This window comes from Solanum dulcamara, chromosome 1, assembly GCF_947179165.1.
Source record: "Solanum dulcamara chromosome 1, daSolDulc1.2, whole genome shotgun sequence".
Taxonomy (NCBI): Eukaryota; Viridiplantae; Streptophyta; class Magnoliopsida; order Solanales; family Solanaceae; genus Solanum; species Solanum dulcamara.
The window spans coordinates 7,318,479-7,334,240 of record NC_077237.1 but is presented as its reverse complement, the minus strand read 5'-3'; the positions used below and the strand labels follow the sequence as shown (position 1 = coordinate 7,334,240).

Here is a 15,762-nt window from a genome sequence, read left to right as displayed (position 1 = left end):
TTAACTTTAAAAATGAGTTAAAAGCAGGCTATAAGTTGTTTTCAAAATTTGAAACACAACCTCAAATTAAATTTGAAATTTTCACTTGATTTCAAATATAGTAAAATTTATTCCGAACAAATTGTGAATCTAATTTTATAGCCAAATTGGGATCACTTGTATTGCTGTTTGGAGGCTTTACTTTAAATTTGAGTTCTTAGAAAAAAAAATTAAGACGATTTAATCGAAATTACAAATTTGAAAAACACTTTCTTGAACAACACATGTAAATAATGTCAACCCCATAAGATTTGGTCAACAATTTAATAAAATAGATCTAATACAAATAACACAAATTCTAGTCCAGCAAAATTTGTTGAATAATCAAACAAGCACAAAATCATGTCAATTTAGTAGAATTTGTAAATTATCTAACAAGATAACTAAATTACATATAACATGAAATTCTATCTAATTTATCATGGTATGCATGTCGCCAATTTGAAATGTCTGTATATATTTTTCCTATTGTAGCTTTGAAATCATAACAAAAAGAAGAAGGGTATCACAAGTAAAAGGGATAATGCTACTTCTTGAACTATGATCGAAATTTCAGTAACACATCTTAACTTAACTAGGATCCTATTACCTCTCGTAAACTACTTTAAAATAGAATAAATACACTCTAAAGACTAACGTAACACAGAGAGCTTAAAGGCAAGTGGTGAGTGTAAAAATTGAACACATATCCTTTTTTTAATTGATAACTTTATAATTAGTTAGTACACATAATTTTTGATATTAAAACTTATATATATTTAATTATTTTTATTTCTTTCTATGTAAAATATTATTTTAATTTCTTCCTCACTTTAATTTTTTATTTTTTTCTTTCATTAATTTATTATCTTTTCACTTTTAATTATTTTTAAAAAATTATGTGGATTTTTTTTAAAAAAATAATGAAAAGGTGTCCTTTCATTTTAATGTTTTAATTTTTATTTGATTTTTTCCACTTATTTTGATATTCATTCGAAATTAAATTATTTTAAATCCAAGACATTTGGAATTAAATTTGAAATCAAATCAAAATGAAAGATAAAAAAATAAAAAGAGTAAATAAAATTAATAAAAAATAAAAGAGAAAAAACAATAAATGAAGGTAAAAAAAATTAAAAAAAGTTTAAATACAAGGACTTTTTTAATAAAAAAATTAGGTATATTAACTTAATTTAAATACAAGATTAAAAAAAAAAGAATTAAAAAAATTAATGTTTGTTGACGTAACATACGTGTATAAACACAATAACTTATTTAGTTGAAAATGTCATATCAGTATAAAAAATGAAAAAAATGAGTTCAAAATATAATAAAATTCTAATTAAATTAAAATCTGTGGGTGGAATTTCAGTGGGATACTGTATATTTGAAATCATACCATGACACAGAGAAAACAAAAACTAGTCAAAGGCAAACATAAGAAGTAAATTGATGCCAACAAATGGATAGAGTAGCTCCACGTAAAGCACTATTCTAGTATTATTATTCCACTTTTAATATAAAATAAAAATAATATTATAAGCTTAGAATATTTAATTTCGTCATTTTATCTTAATTAAACATGTTAATAACTAATCTCAATATTAATTATTCATCAATTTTATCTCAATTAAATATTACTTAAACTTATAAAAATTAATTTCAAAATTAATTATCTTTTATCTCAAGTAAGAGTTTAACTATATCTTATCTCTTCCTTTTTTTTTCCTCCATTCTTATGTATGTATGCTTAGATCAACAACAATATATTCCAAACCCCTATGGAAAATATACATCCCAAAGGTATATTTCTTGTTTAAAAAGTTTAATTTTGTTAATTTGTGGTGTATTTCTCAATTTGTGTTGGAATTATGTTTTTGGGAATTGTGTAGAAGGAATGAAGGATGAAGAGAGAGAAGGGTATTTTAAACAAGCTACTGGCGATTATAATCCTTCAAATTGTGCTTCTCATTATATACTTCCACATCTTCTCAATTTGTGAGTTTAATTCCAATTGAATATTTTATTTTCTTCTTTTAACTTTCTTCTATTACTAGGTTTTTGATTTATTATCATGTATGTTGTAGCAATCATTATAGCATGCCAACCAAGTATCAAAAAGAAAGAAAGAAAGTCCTAACTAACCAGTCAAGTGAAAGGAGCCCGCTTACCCACTCCCCTTTCCCCCCATTGCTAGGAGCCTCGGACGGAGTCAGAATTTTCACATAAAAATAAGAATTGGATAGAGTGTGGAGGAAAATATTTTTCGCAAATGCTTTTTAGTAGAAGGGGAGCCTTGGAGTAACTGGTAAAGTTGCTGCCATGTGACCAGGAGGTCACGGGTTCAAGCCTTGGAAACAGCCTCTGGCAGAAATGCAAGGCAAGGCTGCGTACAATAGACCCTTGTGGTCAGGCCCTTCCCCGGACCCCGCGCATAGCGGGAGCTTTAGTGCACCGGGCTGCTCTTTTTTATATCAAATGCAAGAAAATAAGTAATAAATCATTTGTTTTTATTAAAAAATATTTTCCTCCAATACACCAACATACCCCGTGAATCTCACAAGTGTGGTCTTTTGTTAGGTACCACTCCATTGTGAGGAAGATAGGCTGTTTCCAAAGACCCTTGGAATTTTAACAATGTTAGCAACTTTAGATTAAGAAGAATTCAACTTAATCCCCTTAGTTTCTTATAATGGATATTGGGATTAATTTTTAGTCATGTCAATGTTTGCTAGAAGTCTTTTTAGTCTTGTCCTACACTTTTATGCCAGTAGAATGTTGAGAACTTGTAGCACTGAGAAACTACAATTTTATAATACTGGGCCGAGACAGGCTTAATTAGAGTGATATAGATAATGAGAATTCATATAGCGGACTCCAACTTGTTTGGATTAGAGGCGTAGTTGTTGTCTTAGTGATATCTGTTAATCAGTAGCTTATTAGTTAATGAATTATTTTTAATAGTCATGTAATCACCAGCTTTCTGCAAATAAATTTCAGATATGCATCGCGCGCCAAGGCACAAGATTTTGAGATATATGCTCCAAATGCAACGTTTGAAGATCCCCTTATGCGTGCAGAGGGGTATGCTTGTCTATCTTATAGTAGCCTTGTTTAGTAAGTAGTAGAAAAATGTTGCAATTTAGACAAGTAACTTCAATTGATCATGGTGAATATGAGCAAGAATTATACATTTTTTTACGTTCTTCGATTGCAGAATTTCTCACTGCAATCATTTTATATGATAATAAAGAAGATAACGAAAAACTATTTACTCAAGTCCGACCCTTTTATGCTTAACTGATGTCCAAGTTTACAAGATAAATCATTGTCAAAGTAAGGAGAAATGGGGCCTGAATTGGCTTTCAACATATTCTTGTTTTATTGGAATGAGGAACAAAAAAGAAACAAATTTTCAGTTATAAACGGTTTTGTCATGCTTTCTTTAGTATTTTGTCTTGGCTTCGTCACTCCGGTTGTTTTCTTTTTTCCAAACTGCTTTGTAATGCTGTTACTTGAGCCGAGTTTCTATCAGAAACAACTTCTCTACCTCCCAAGGTAAGGGTAAGGTCTAGCACACACTACTCTCCCGAGACCCCAGTTGTGAGATTACACGGAGTATATACGTTGTTGGTTGGTTGGTTTGAGAGGTTCTAAGTAAAAATTCAGAGTATTGCTTGATTTCTGTTGTCAGCCTTTCACGCGTCCAGTAACTAGCTTGTTCCTTTCAATTCTCCTTCCATTCATAACTTGCAAGACACTTTTGGAATCCTCTATATTATTAAGGCTGATTATAAATTTTACTGTTGATTGCAGGGTAAAGCAGATAAAATCATCATTTTATTCGCTCGGGAAGGTCTAAATAATTTGCTTCTTGCTAAGTGTCCTATTTTGTACTTATATCCTACTATGCTATACTGATACACTTTATTGTGGAAAGAAAAAGAATAAGAAATAGGCAAGAACCTTTGGAAATCCCATTGCGCGATGCAGTTTCAAAATCAGTGTTACGTTGCTTCTAATATATGGATATCATAATTTTGTGCTTGAAACTCATTTCACGAAAAAGATACATCATGAAAATATCTAAGGTTCCTGGCATAATCCAGACAAGTGCTTATTAGTTGGTATTCAACTGATAAATGTGTACCATCCGCACTGCTACAGAATCGTTGGAAGTTTACTGCTAAGTGCTAAAAATGTCCTGGAAAACCTTTTAGCACTACTAGTTAGGTTTGATGTACTCGTCCTTATAGCAACATACTGCCCCGTCCTTCATTTTTCCTAAATTTCATCAGTTCCAAGTGCCTGTTCATCCATCTTGAATCCAATCAAAGGCAAAAATCTCCGTTGAGTGACTATAACTACTATGGTTTACATCAATAGTTCTTAGCCAACCCTTTCTTCTTAAAGTTAGTTAATTCGCTATCATATTATGTCTTTCTTTAGGTTTGGGATTGTGGTATATGAATAATTCAAACTGTTGCTTTTTGTACATTTCAGGTCTTCAGTGAGTCGAGAATCGTGGAGTACAACGTCACAGAGAGGGAAATTTCTCCTGGAAATAAAGAGGTTTAAGATTCCTCCATCCTATTGCGTATACTTTTCGGTTTGTTTATTCTCTGCTTTAGGACTCTGACGCTATGGTTGATGGCTTTAGATTTTAATTGACAACAAACAATATTACAAGTTCTTGGGGAAAGACATTCATATGATATCACTAATCAAGTTGTACACGGAAGGAGGAAAGGTTGTTCGTCATGAAGACTGGTACGTATATATTTCACCTCAAGAATACTTGAATTTGTAGTTCAACAAGAATACTTAAAAATGTAAGAGGCAGTCTGTCGTAACACTTTGTTTCACCATAGTGTACTTCTTTAAGTATGTTCAAATTCTGTACAACTTCACATCTTCGATAAACTCTTATCGACATGTACGGTTGGTTAATGCCACTTTTAGCTCTCTCTGTGTTCTTTTCATATGACATAATTTGCCAAATGATGTATCATTTTTGGCAAAACGAGTGAGGCTTGCTAAGTTGTGGCTTCCTCATTGCTATAATGTGACTTGAACCCTAGACCAACTAGCTCAAGACAGAGGAGTCTCACAAACTCAGCAAGCCTCACACGTCTTGCCAAATATACTCTCTATATATGATGTTTGGTTGTATAGTTTATTTATCTAGCTCTGTGTACTCGTCACATGACATAATTTTTCAAAAGATGCTCTCCTTTTGACAAAACGAATGAGGCTTGCTAAGCTGTGCTCCCCCATTGCTACTATGTGCACTTGAACCCTCAACAAATTGGCTAAAGGTAGAGGCGTTTCACCGACTGAGCAAGCCTCACTCGTGTTGCCAAATATATTCTATATATATAATATAATGTTTGGTTCTATAGTTTATTCTTTTTTTTTAATGTTTTGCGAATAATGTTTGCAGCTGGGATAAGAAACCTTTACGGAATAGGGAGACAGTGAAGGTACCACTTGTTGGGCGCGTAATTGAGGTATCTCGTAGAGCTTCGATGCTTTTAACACATGCTCTAATGGGGTTTGGAAAAGATCCCTCCATGTAAATTGCAGTGAACTGTTTTTAAGTGTTTCAATTAGTTTTTACCTAGCTGCACCTTTATAATCATGTAAAATAATATCTTCACACAAATAGCCACGGCAAACTTGTTCTTTACTATCTAGCTGCTATATATTGATTATACACTATCATACACATATTGAACATAGATTATACGTATATTATATATCTGACACATATTGAACATGGATTATACGTATATTATATATTTGTCGGCTATTTTTAGTCTAATCAGTTTGATGGATGGATATATAGGTTAATTATTCGTATCTGTCTTTACCTATTTCTGATGTAAACATACTCCTCTTTGTTTATTTGCACCTCTCTTTAGTCTTTTTTCATTTTCCCCCTTGTCTTGTATGGGTAAAAGATAAGAAATGCACCTTAATTATGTGAAATAGATTAATCTTGGCCTACTATTAAAAAAGCGCCTCGTTCCTACATAGATATCTAAGGATTCCTCTTTTCTTCGGCCATGTTTCAAAGCTCGCAAAAAGTTCTTTCTTGTTTTAGATCAAAAGTTTTAAAAAAGTACCTTTTTTTCTTAAACACCGTACTAAGTCGAACGGTGTCACATAAACAAGGAGTACATATTTATTCAAAATATTTAATTTTTGGCCAGAATTACTAAACTTGGGATAGAACATGTTTAGAAGGAGTACATATTTATTCAAAATATTTAATTTTTGGCCAGAATTACTTAACTTGGGATAGAACATGTTTAGAAGGAGTACATATTTATTCAAAATATTTAATTTTTGGCCAGAATTACTAAACTTGGGATAGAACATGTTTAGAGGAGTACATATTTATTCAAAATATTTAATTTTTGGCCAGAATTACTAAACTTGGGATAGAACATGTTTAGAGGAGTACATATTTATTCAAAATATTTAATTTTTGGCCAGAATTACTAAACTTGGGATAGAACATGTTTGCTCCTCATTCAATTATTTAGGTTATATTTTTGAAAAAAATCAAGATATTTAATTTTTAGCCAGTATTAGTGAACTTGGGATAAAACTTGTGTGTGCTCCTCCTCTACTTCTTCTCTTCAATCTAGTCCATTAAGATTGATGCAGATCTAATTCTCCAGCATTATTTAAAGTTGGAGAAAAGTTTGATTTTTAAAGTAAAAGTTGGGGGAATAAAGTGATTTTTCGTTCTAGTTAAATATGATAAACAGTTCTACATGCTGATACTCAATTTCTTTGATTTGAATTTGATGAAGCAAACTTATCGATCCTCCATTTACTAAGTGATAGAGTAATCTTCAAGCGTCTAGAATTGAATGACGGGCACAATTCTTACTAGTTCTCCTTACAATTTTTGTGCAATTAAAGATTATCGTGTATATTTAATGAAAAACTAGTTGACTATAACTACCTTGCATGCGGAACAAATAAAAGATCACAAAATTACATTTATGAACAAACAGACTTTGCACAACTTGCTTACATAGATTATTTTTTTTCATACACTGTCAATAATTTTGTGATATTTATGTACTGAGTCGTTAAATAAGTCATGCTGAAAATGCTCAAACTTACACTCATTAGCCCACAAAGTTTCCTAATAGGGCCTGAAAAAAAGACCAAGGCCTATCTAAATGACACCAACCATCAAAATCCTAAAAATAAATAAATAAAAACTTGACCCTATTAAGCTTGTTTTTTTTTTTTCCTCAATAAAGCCCACATAAGGGCAAAACACACCCAGCCTATTCATCATCAAGCAATTTTTAGCAAACTATACGATTTTAAAGTTTGGCACTGTCAAATTAGTTTGAAAATGTCATGTCAAGCTTCAGAAAAAAAATATTTGAAATTTGGGGCTTACACTAAATTTCATATAAAAATTTATTATTTCATATGTGAAATTTTATTAAAATAATTAAATTTATAGAAATTTACACTTAACATGGGTCCCAGAATCAGTTATATGTGCACTCAGTGGTGGAGCTACAAGTATTTGACATCTCTTCATTAGAAAATAGAAAAATTACATAAATATATAACTTATTTTATCATATTTTCTAAAATTCTCTATCATTTAAAAAAATTACAAAAATTCTTACTCTCTCATATTCTTGGATACATCACTTAATGTAATGTATCGGTCGGATACATCATTTTACGCGATATATCGGTTTGATACATCACTTTATGTGATGTATCGAGACGTCGAATACATTAATTTACGCGATGTATCATTCAGATACATTACTTACTCGATGTATCAGAATGTTTTGAGATGTATTCGGATTTCACCAAATTTAAAAGATTTTTGTAATTTAGAAAAGAATAGAAATAAAATGTAATTAGCTCTTAACACAATAAGATTTGTGTAATCATTCCCTAAAAAAATATGTTGTTTAGTTAGGTGAAAACTTTTTTTTTTATGCATGTATATTATATATTGACATCTCGATCTTGATTTTTTTCGTAAATTTACTTCTTTAAATTTTAACACTATTCGTTGTTCCAAATTATAGTGGTGTGTTCAGTACACTTGTCAGGCATGCGTAATACGTCGCCTCATATATGGCATAATGTGAGTACACTGTTATGTTCGATATTTGATGTTTGGATTAGGCTTTCTATTGTACTAATAATGGTACGGATGTTTGGAGACCCAATCTTGTCAATGGCCTTGTAATCATAAATGATGATGATGTTTGAAATGTCCAGGTAAAGTTGAATTTGAACAAGTTAAAATAATAAGTTATTGATTCGTCAAAAAATTAATTGGGGTGAAATGAGATAAAAAGAAAATCATCACTCAACTCACATGATTCTTATTAAGTTTTACATTGCTTTGTTTGTTCTGTTATAAATTTTAATATCTAATAATTTTTTTTATTATGATATATTATAAAACATAACAAATCAAAAATTATTTTTTTAGAAATTTTTTTGATCTCATTGATCAATTTAGACTATATATTCGCACAACTTTTAATGGACTTAGATGATAAAAAGATGAATCAATAACTAACTCAAACTTGAATAAGTATGGAGAGTTATATCTTCATAGACTAATTTTGTCACAGTGGTCTTTTTTTTTTTATTATGGCAAATGATGATGATGTAGTAATTACTAGAGCATTCAAGACCCACTTTTCTCTCATTCTATTTTGGTTATTTTAAATTTATGTGACATCTTTTGATGATGCATAAAATTTAGAATAGAATTGAAGATTTTTAAATTTTATTGTCTAAAATAGATTTTAGATATTTGTGTAACTGTAAATTATTTCATTAAGAATAAAAAAAATTAAAGTTAAGTTATTTCTGATTTTAAAAAGGTGCCAACATTTTTCGTGATACAAGACTATATAATAAATAATAAAGTGTGTCACATCAATTAATACGGAAGAGTATAAATGGAAGTAAAACCTAGACTTTCTCATTTTACCATATGTGTAGAAAAAAAAAGTTTAATTTAGTTATATTAGTCGTGACAATTAATATTGAAGCATTCAAAAATAAGATTGTGTAGTATGGAAAGACTCAAGCACGAGCTAAAGAGAGATTTTGTTGTAGGATTTGCATGGGATATTACACCCTAATTTTGAGTTCAAATCTTTGTTAGGATTTCTTAATTAAGATATGATCAGTTCCTAAGTTCTAGGTCATGCTTTGCACATGCCATGCCTCTCTTTAATTTGTTTCTCAAGAAGGGGGAGGGGGGGGGGGGTCGTAGGGCAAAAAATGTACAATGACAAGAAAATCATTGAAAACTATAATATGATGTAATATCTATGTATTGATGATGTTAAAAAAAATATTATATACATTGATATAATTATGTATAAATACTCCCTCCGTTCATGACTTTTATTAATCAAGTTTGGACTTTGCAGATCTTTTGAGATATAATCTTTTCTTATATCTCAATTTATATGTCGTAGTTTGAATTTTGAAAATCAAACAGTTTAAATTGATCGTAGTCCATAAATATGGGCATGAAAATTTTTAATTATTTGAAATTTGGAAATTACGTAAAAAGTATTATAAGTCATAATAATTGATAATTCAAAATATTTGAAAAATATATGAAAAAATTACGATCAAAGAAAAAAATTGTTTGAAAAAATTACGATCAAAGAAAAAAATTGTTTGAATCTCAAAATCTGAAAGAGAAAGTAATTAATATGAGTTTCTCTCATAATATCCACATTATTGATGTTTAGTCAGTGGAAAATGATTTGGGTATAAGTTATGATTTTCATTTTTTATTGGTGCAAAGGAAGGGAAAATGGAGGGGGGTGGGGGTGAATAATTAATAAGTAATGAATGTTAAGGATAAAATATAAGATTTTTTTTTTTGATATGCTAAAAATGATAAGTAAACGTGAAAATAATTTTTATTCTCCATACATAGTATAGTCCGATAAGTGATTTTTGGAAAAGATAAAATGTATGCAAACTTTACTCCTATTTTTGCAACATAAAGAGACAATTTCAGACAATACAGTACAATCAAAGAGATATTTAGTGGCAATATTTATTGTTGCAAAAATATTTAGTGACAATTAAATTAATATCATTATATGTAGAGTTCCTAAAGCCTTTAACGATATTTATGTAGAGTATTGATTATATTATATTATATTATATTATATTATATTGTATTATTGTCGCTTAATATAATATAACAATAATTATATTATTGCCACTAACTAATTGTAGCAAAATCCTTTATACGTACTCAGTATATATATATATATATATATATATATATTATAATAATAATATATCTAGTATAATTTTATAAATAAAATTTGAGAAGAATAAGATATACACAAATCTTATGCTTATTTTTACGGGATAAAAAGACTATTTCTGATATATATCTTTATACTCAAAAAATGAACAATATATTCTTGTTAACTTTAATGTTTGAGGGCACATATATATCTTTTTGACTTGGTCAAGATCCTCATGAAGCAGTGCATATATTTTGAAAAGAACCCCACATAAACAGAGAAACAAGAAGATGTGTGCCTCTCTTTGTGTATCTTTATAGCCTGTCTCTCTGTATCCAAAACATTTTTTCATACAATTATTTGAATGATCTTATGATTATTGAGGGATCCAAGGCTTTCATCATGAGAGAGAGATGAGAATGATCAAAAGTAAACAAATTACTAATATAAAGTTCAAAAAAAAAAAAAGAGAAGAAAGAAAAAAGTAAAAAAAAGCAAAGCAAAGATTCTACATATCATTCATTGTTTGTTTGGCAGCAGATCCAAGAAGAGAGTTTTAATTGCTTACTTTCATGCACAAAAAATGTAGTATAAAATAGCAAAAGAAAGAAAGAAAAAAGCTTTATTTTGATTGTGACTATATGTAAAAGAAGCAATTTCTCTATCTTTTCTCTTTAATTAAAGAAAAAGTCTGCAAAGGAGCATGCTGTGGAAACTTTGTCTCCATTCCATTAATCCTTTTTTTTTTCTCAAATATTTCAATTATATTTTGCATATGAACAATTGCATCTTTCATCCTTCAATTATGGTTGAATATATTGATAGTTTCTTAAGTTTGTCAATATATTTCATTTAAACATGTATTCGAATTATAATATATTTCAATTGAGCATCTAAACATGTAATAAAATGTTCCTAATAAACTTTCAGCTCAAGTGTGTTCTCAAGCGTATGTTACATAGATAAAATAATCATTTAAAATATGTCACACTCTTCATCTTTTTTTGACATATATGTGCTGTCTGGGGTCAGGTTGTGTGTACTTCAACTAATTTCATAAGGTACATGTCACAGAACAACTCACTTTATTAATTATTAAGTCACACTCTTGAATGTTACATCGCCTACTTTAATTATACACATTAGCCTCAATAGTTTTGTGACTTTGGTGCTAACAAATAAAAATTGAGTGACCATTCCAAAATTTATATTATCTTCAAATGTGGAGTAACATTACAAAATTTAACATAACACAGTCAATATAATAGCGAAATGGTTTAACAATTAATAATTCATAGTGAAAAATTCATAAGCAAAATGATCAAAAGTACACATATCAACTAATCAATGATTAATTAATTTTACTTAATCAAATATTACAAGGATCAAATTAAGAATTTTTCAATATTTCAAGGATTAAAAGTGGAAATTCCCCTTGTGGAAATATATCATGTCCCACTATCCCACCCACCTTATCCCACTTCCCATATATTCTTCCCTTTAAAACTTCAAAAAAAGTTTGTAAGTGTGGAAGCTTGTCTTGGTCTTTGGTTAGACTGTACTACTGGCAATATTGAAAGATGAAAGTTACATTGCCATTAAAAAGTGTATACAAAATTTATATTAAATGTTCTTAACCTTATGGCCATATTAATAAATTCCAAAAAAAAAAGTACCTATACCCTTGACTTTTTCTTCTCAATAGTAATCATTTCTTGATCATGTTGAGAAATTTATAATTGGTGGCTGGCCTTTAGAGATACATTTTTTTTTTGTTAGTTCAATCATTGGTTACAGAGAAACAAACACAATTATTAATATACAGATCAGATTGCTAACAGAATTATAATTATGACTTATGAGGATTATATAGTATTATTATTCTGTCAATCATGATTTTATATTTGTGTATTAACAATTCAATGGTGGATGTTGTGCAGCTAATTACTGAGGTGTATCTTTCTTTTGACAATTTTAGTACCTATACAATGTGGCTTGGTGGTGGAGTGGTGGGGTGGGTGGTACTTCAAAATAAAATTAAAAAACAATATATTTGTTGTTCCAATGTTATAAGCATGAGATTTAGTGTTGATCGGGGATTATGATGAAATGGATGAGATCTCTTTACTCTTAATTATTTGAGGTCTCGTTGAATACTCTTGAAAATGAAAAAACTCATATTAGAGAGTGGATTCCTACACAATGCAAATACCAATTAATTGAGTTATAGTAAATTTTGGACTCTATATATATGCATAAAAGAGAGAAAAAGCACGAGACTTTCATTCAACTCGATTTGCATTAGTTAGCATCAAGAATGAGTGAAATGGATGAGATTTTTCTACCCCTTAATCTCAGGTTTCGTCGAGTCCTAAAAATGAAAACAACTTACATTAGAGAGCACTTCCAACTTTTGAGTCCTAGGTATCGCGAAGAATATGAATTAATTAATTGTGTTATTAAATTTTGGATACTATGCATAAAAGAGAAGGGGGGGGGGGGAGCACAATACTTTTAATTGAATTCGAGTTGTGTTAGTTAGCACTTTAATTTGTGATATCAAATTTGCATCCTTAAAATAAAAATCTCCCATTAATTAAGGAGGGCTTTCGACTTTAGTGAATCCTATGTGACACGAATTTCATAAAATAATCGAGTTAGTAAGTTTGCATAAAAGAAAAAAAGCATGAGACTTTCATTCAGTTTATTATCAGAAGAAAACAATATTGAGTTGAATGGGAAAGAAAACACTACTGTTTATAGATAAAAGATTTCAACTCTGAAATTTGTATTATTTTTTCCCAGTCAACAATAGTTTGCAACTTTTTATTTTATTTTAATTATTATTATTATTTTTTATGGTTTGATACTTATATAGCATATGTAGGGACATCAAGTTGTTGAGGCTCCTGAATCAAGAAACAAAAGGTCCCTCTATGTCGGACCATAATTTTGAATTTCACCTTTCAATTTTCAAACTCTTTTTTTCTCCTTTTTAATGAATAAATTCAATTAATATAATCACCTTAAGTTTTTAAAAAAAATATATTATTGTCGATAAATAATAAATCTATTGACATGATCTTGAACTATTTTAACGTTTATTATTGTTATTTGTATATTTTCTTTTAAAATAATGCATTATCGAAGGACTATTCGAAACAAGGTCTCTACCCCTAACTCGACTCTAAAGGGTAAGGGTAAGGTCTACGCACATATTTTTTTCAGATCAAACTTGTGAAACTATACTGAATATATTAAAGTATTTAATAATGAATTTATTTTGAATAATTGAAGCCAAGACTACGTAAATACGAAAAAAATAAGGATTTCACAACATTAAAAAGGACATATAAATTGACAATAATCCTTTTAGCTATGTTCTAACTATAAGAACTCTCTTGCAACAAAATATGAGCTAGCAGGCATGTTCGTTTTGGCTTCCGAACAAGAATAATAAATAGGGCGATGCACTATAGTTGCTGCTACGAGAATGTTTTTCTTAAGTAATGTAGTTTAATTAATTTTAAAGGTTAGGAGGGGATACATAATTTCAATTTTTATAGGATATTATTGAGTAATTATTCATTATAGAAAGGAAACTTTATACAAAATTCTCTTTAATTATTTTTGTCCCCCACTTTTATTATCACTTGAAGCTACGTATTCCGTTTAAATAAAAATGTACTCCGTTAGAATAATTGTCCCTTTTGTATAATTATTAAGTCTAATGAGTACTCGAGTTGTAGTTGATTGATTAATATAAAATTAAATGATATTGTTGACTTTTTGAAAATTCTTCAACTAAATTATTGTATTTTCCGACTTTTGGCTCATGGCCGGTGATTATTCTTCTCTTTATATATCAATGAAACATTTTTTTTTAATAATAACAAGGCATTTTTCATTCCAGTTTAAATGATATTATCTTTTTATTAGTCTGTTTTAAAATGACAATACAACTTGATATTTAAAAATAATTTAATTGTAAATTTTCCAATTTTATTCAATTTGTTTTATATTATATAAATATTATAACATTTTTAAGTCTTTATATTATTTTAAATGCTAAATCAAAATACAATCAAATAAAGTTGAACCAGGAGGGGTATTTATACAAAAGATAAAGTGGGCAAACAAGAGCATCTACTCTAATCTTTATAGCTTTGTGCACTATTAGAACAAAATATTTTTCTCCTCCAAATCATTGAATTTTTTTTGCTATATTAAATGATTTTCTTTATTCATTTTTCATCAAATCAATTAACTGAAAAAATATAGGATAAAAAAAGAAATTTTCACTCAAATAATGAAAAATATCTTAATTTTTTTGTAAGAAAATATTATTATTATTTTTTCATCAATTCACAAAAAATAATGAGTTTTTAGTAATAGTGATATTAATTTAATTTGTGTAGATAAAATTTTCAAATATGTCAGCTTAAATTTAATCGTAAGTAAATGTACCATGCATCAATATCCTACAAGATAATACTTAGCAATTTCTTTTCGAAACTATTATTTTTCTTTATCATGAATGGATAATGATGTGTGACTTTTTTTTTGTCATCTATATATATCGTTTCATTCCATATATATATAAATATAATGGGAACAAAGCTCGAGGTTATATTATTATAAAGTAATGACAAATTGACATGGACTTCCACTAACTATACTGCTAGTACTATATAATATTGTTTCTAAAAAGCTTATTAATCTTTTTATTGGACCTAAAAGTTTGGATCCACCAATAAAATTGTGACGACTAATTTTATTCTCATTAGATCGATCAAATATGAAAGAATCAAAAGTTTGAAAAGATTTTTCAGAGCTGACTGATCAAGTCCTTATAATCTTTGATTAGACATAATATTGTTTGAAAAAATTAAAACATTTATGTGAAAACAAAGGAAAAAAACAATTTGTTGTCTGTTTGTTGTAAGGAATATAATAAACAAGGACCAGTTTCTTTCTAATTTGTCTCATGATGTAATGATCATCCCTTTTGTCCTTAGTGAAGACAAATCTACAAGTAAAAGAGCAAAAATAAATAATTTCATATTTATGTTCATATTGGATCAAGTTAGCATAATGACTCATGACATATTGATCTAAAAGAATATTGTAGACATGTAAAATCTCTTATAATTTAGGTATTTAAAAGCCATTGACTCGACTAATTTATATTTGTTCGGTGTAGGATAGGATTCATAAAGAGGAAAAAATGTTTTTTTCATTTTCATAGTTTGAACCTTAGACAAGAAGGAATGTTAGTAGTTCAGTTGATTGGCTACCTGAACTTTTATCTTGTTGGTAAGGGTTTGATATCCCCACATTGTTATCTCCTCCCCCACTTTCCCTTCCCCTTCGAAAGAAAAATTGATGCCTCTGATTAAGGTTAAAAAGAAATTTCACCCATCATTTTTATAGATACAAA

At 29.0% G+C, this 15,762-nt stretch overlaps 1 protein-coding gene across 1 annotated transcript; it reads left to right on the top strand.

Annotated features, from left to right (window-relative positions):
* Window positions 1–1,689: 1,689 nt before the first annotated feature.
* On the top strand, window positions 1,690–5,878 carry LOC129900247 (uncharacterized). The gene is made up of 7 exons (XM_055975178.1): window positions 1,690–1,821; window positions 1,911–2,016; window positions 3,019–3,102; window positions 3,835–3,874; window positions 4,522–4,590; window positions 4,679–4,788; window positions 5,462–5,878. Exons 1-7 carry the CDS (start codon window positions 1,800–1,802, stop codon window positions 5,595–5,597), a joined length of 567 nt encoding a protein of 188 aa, XP_055831153.1. The 5' UTR covers window positions 1,690–1,799; the 3' UTR covers window positions 5,598–5,878.
* Window positions 5,879–15,762: the final 9,884 nt, after the last annotated feature.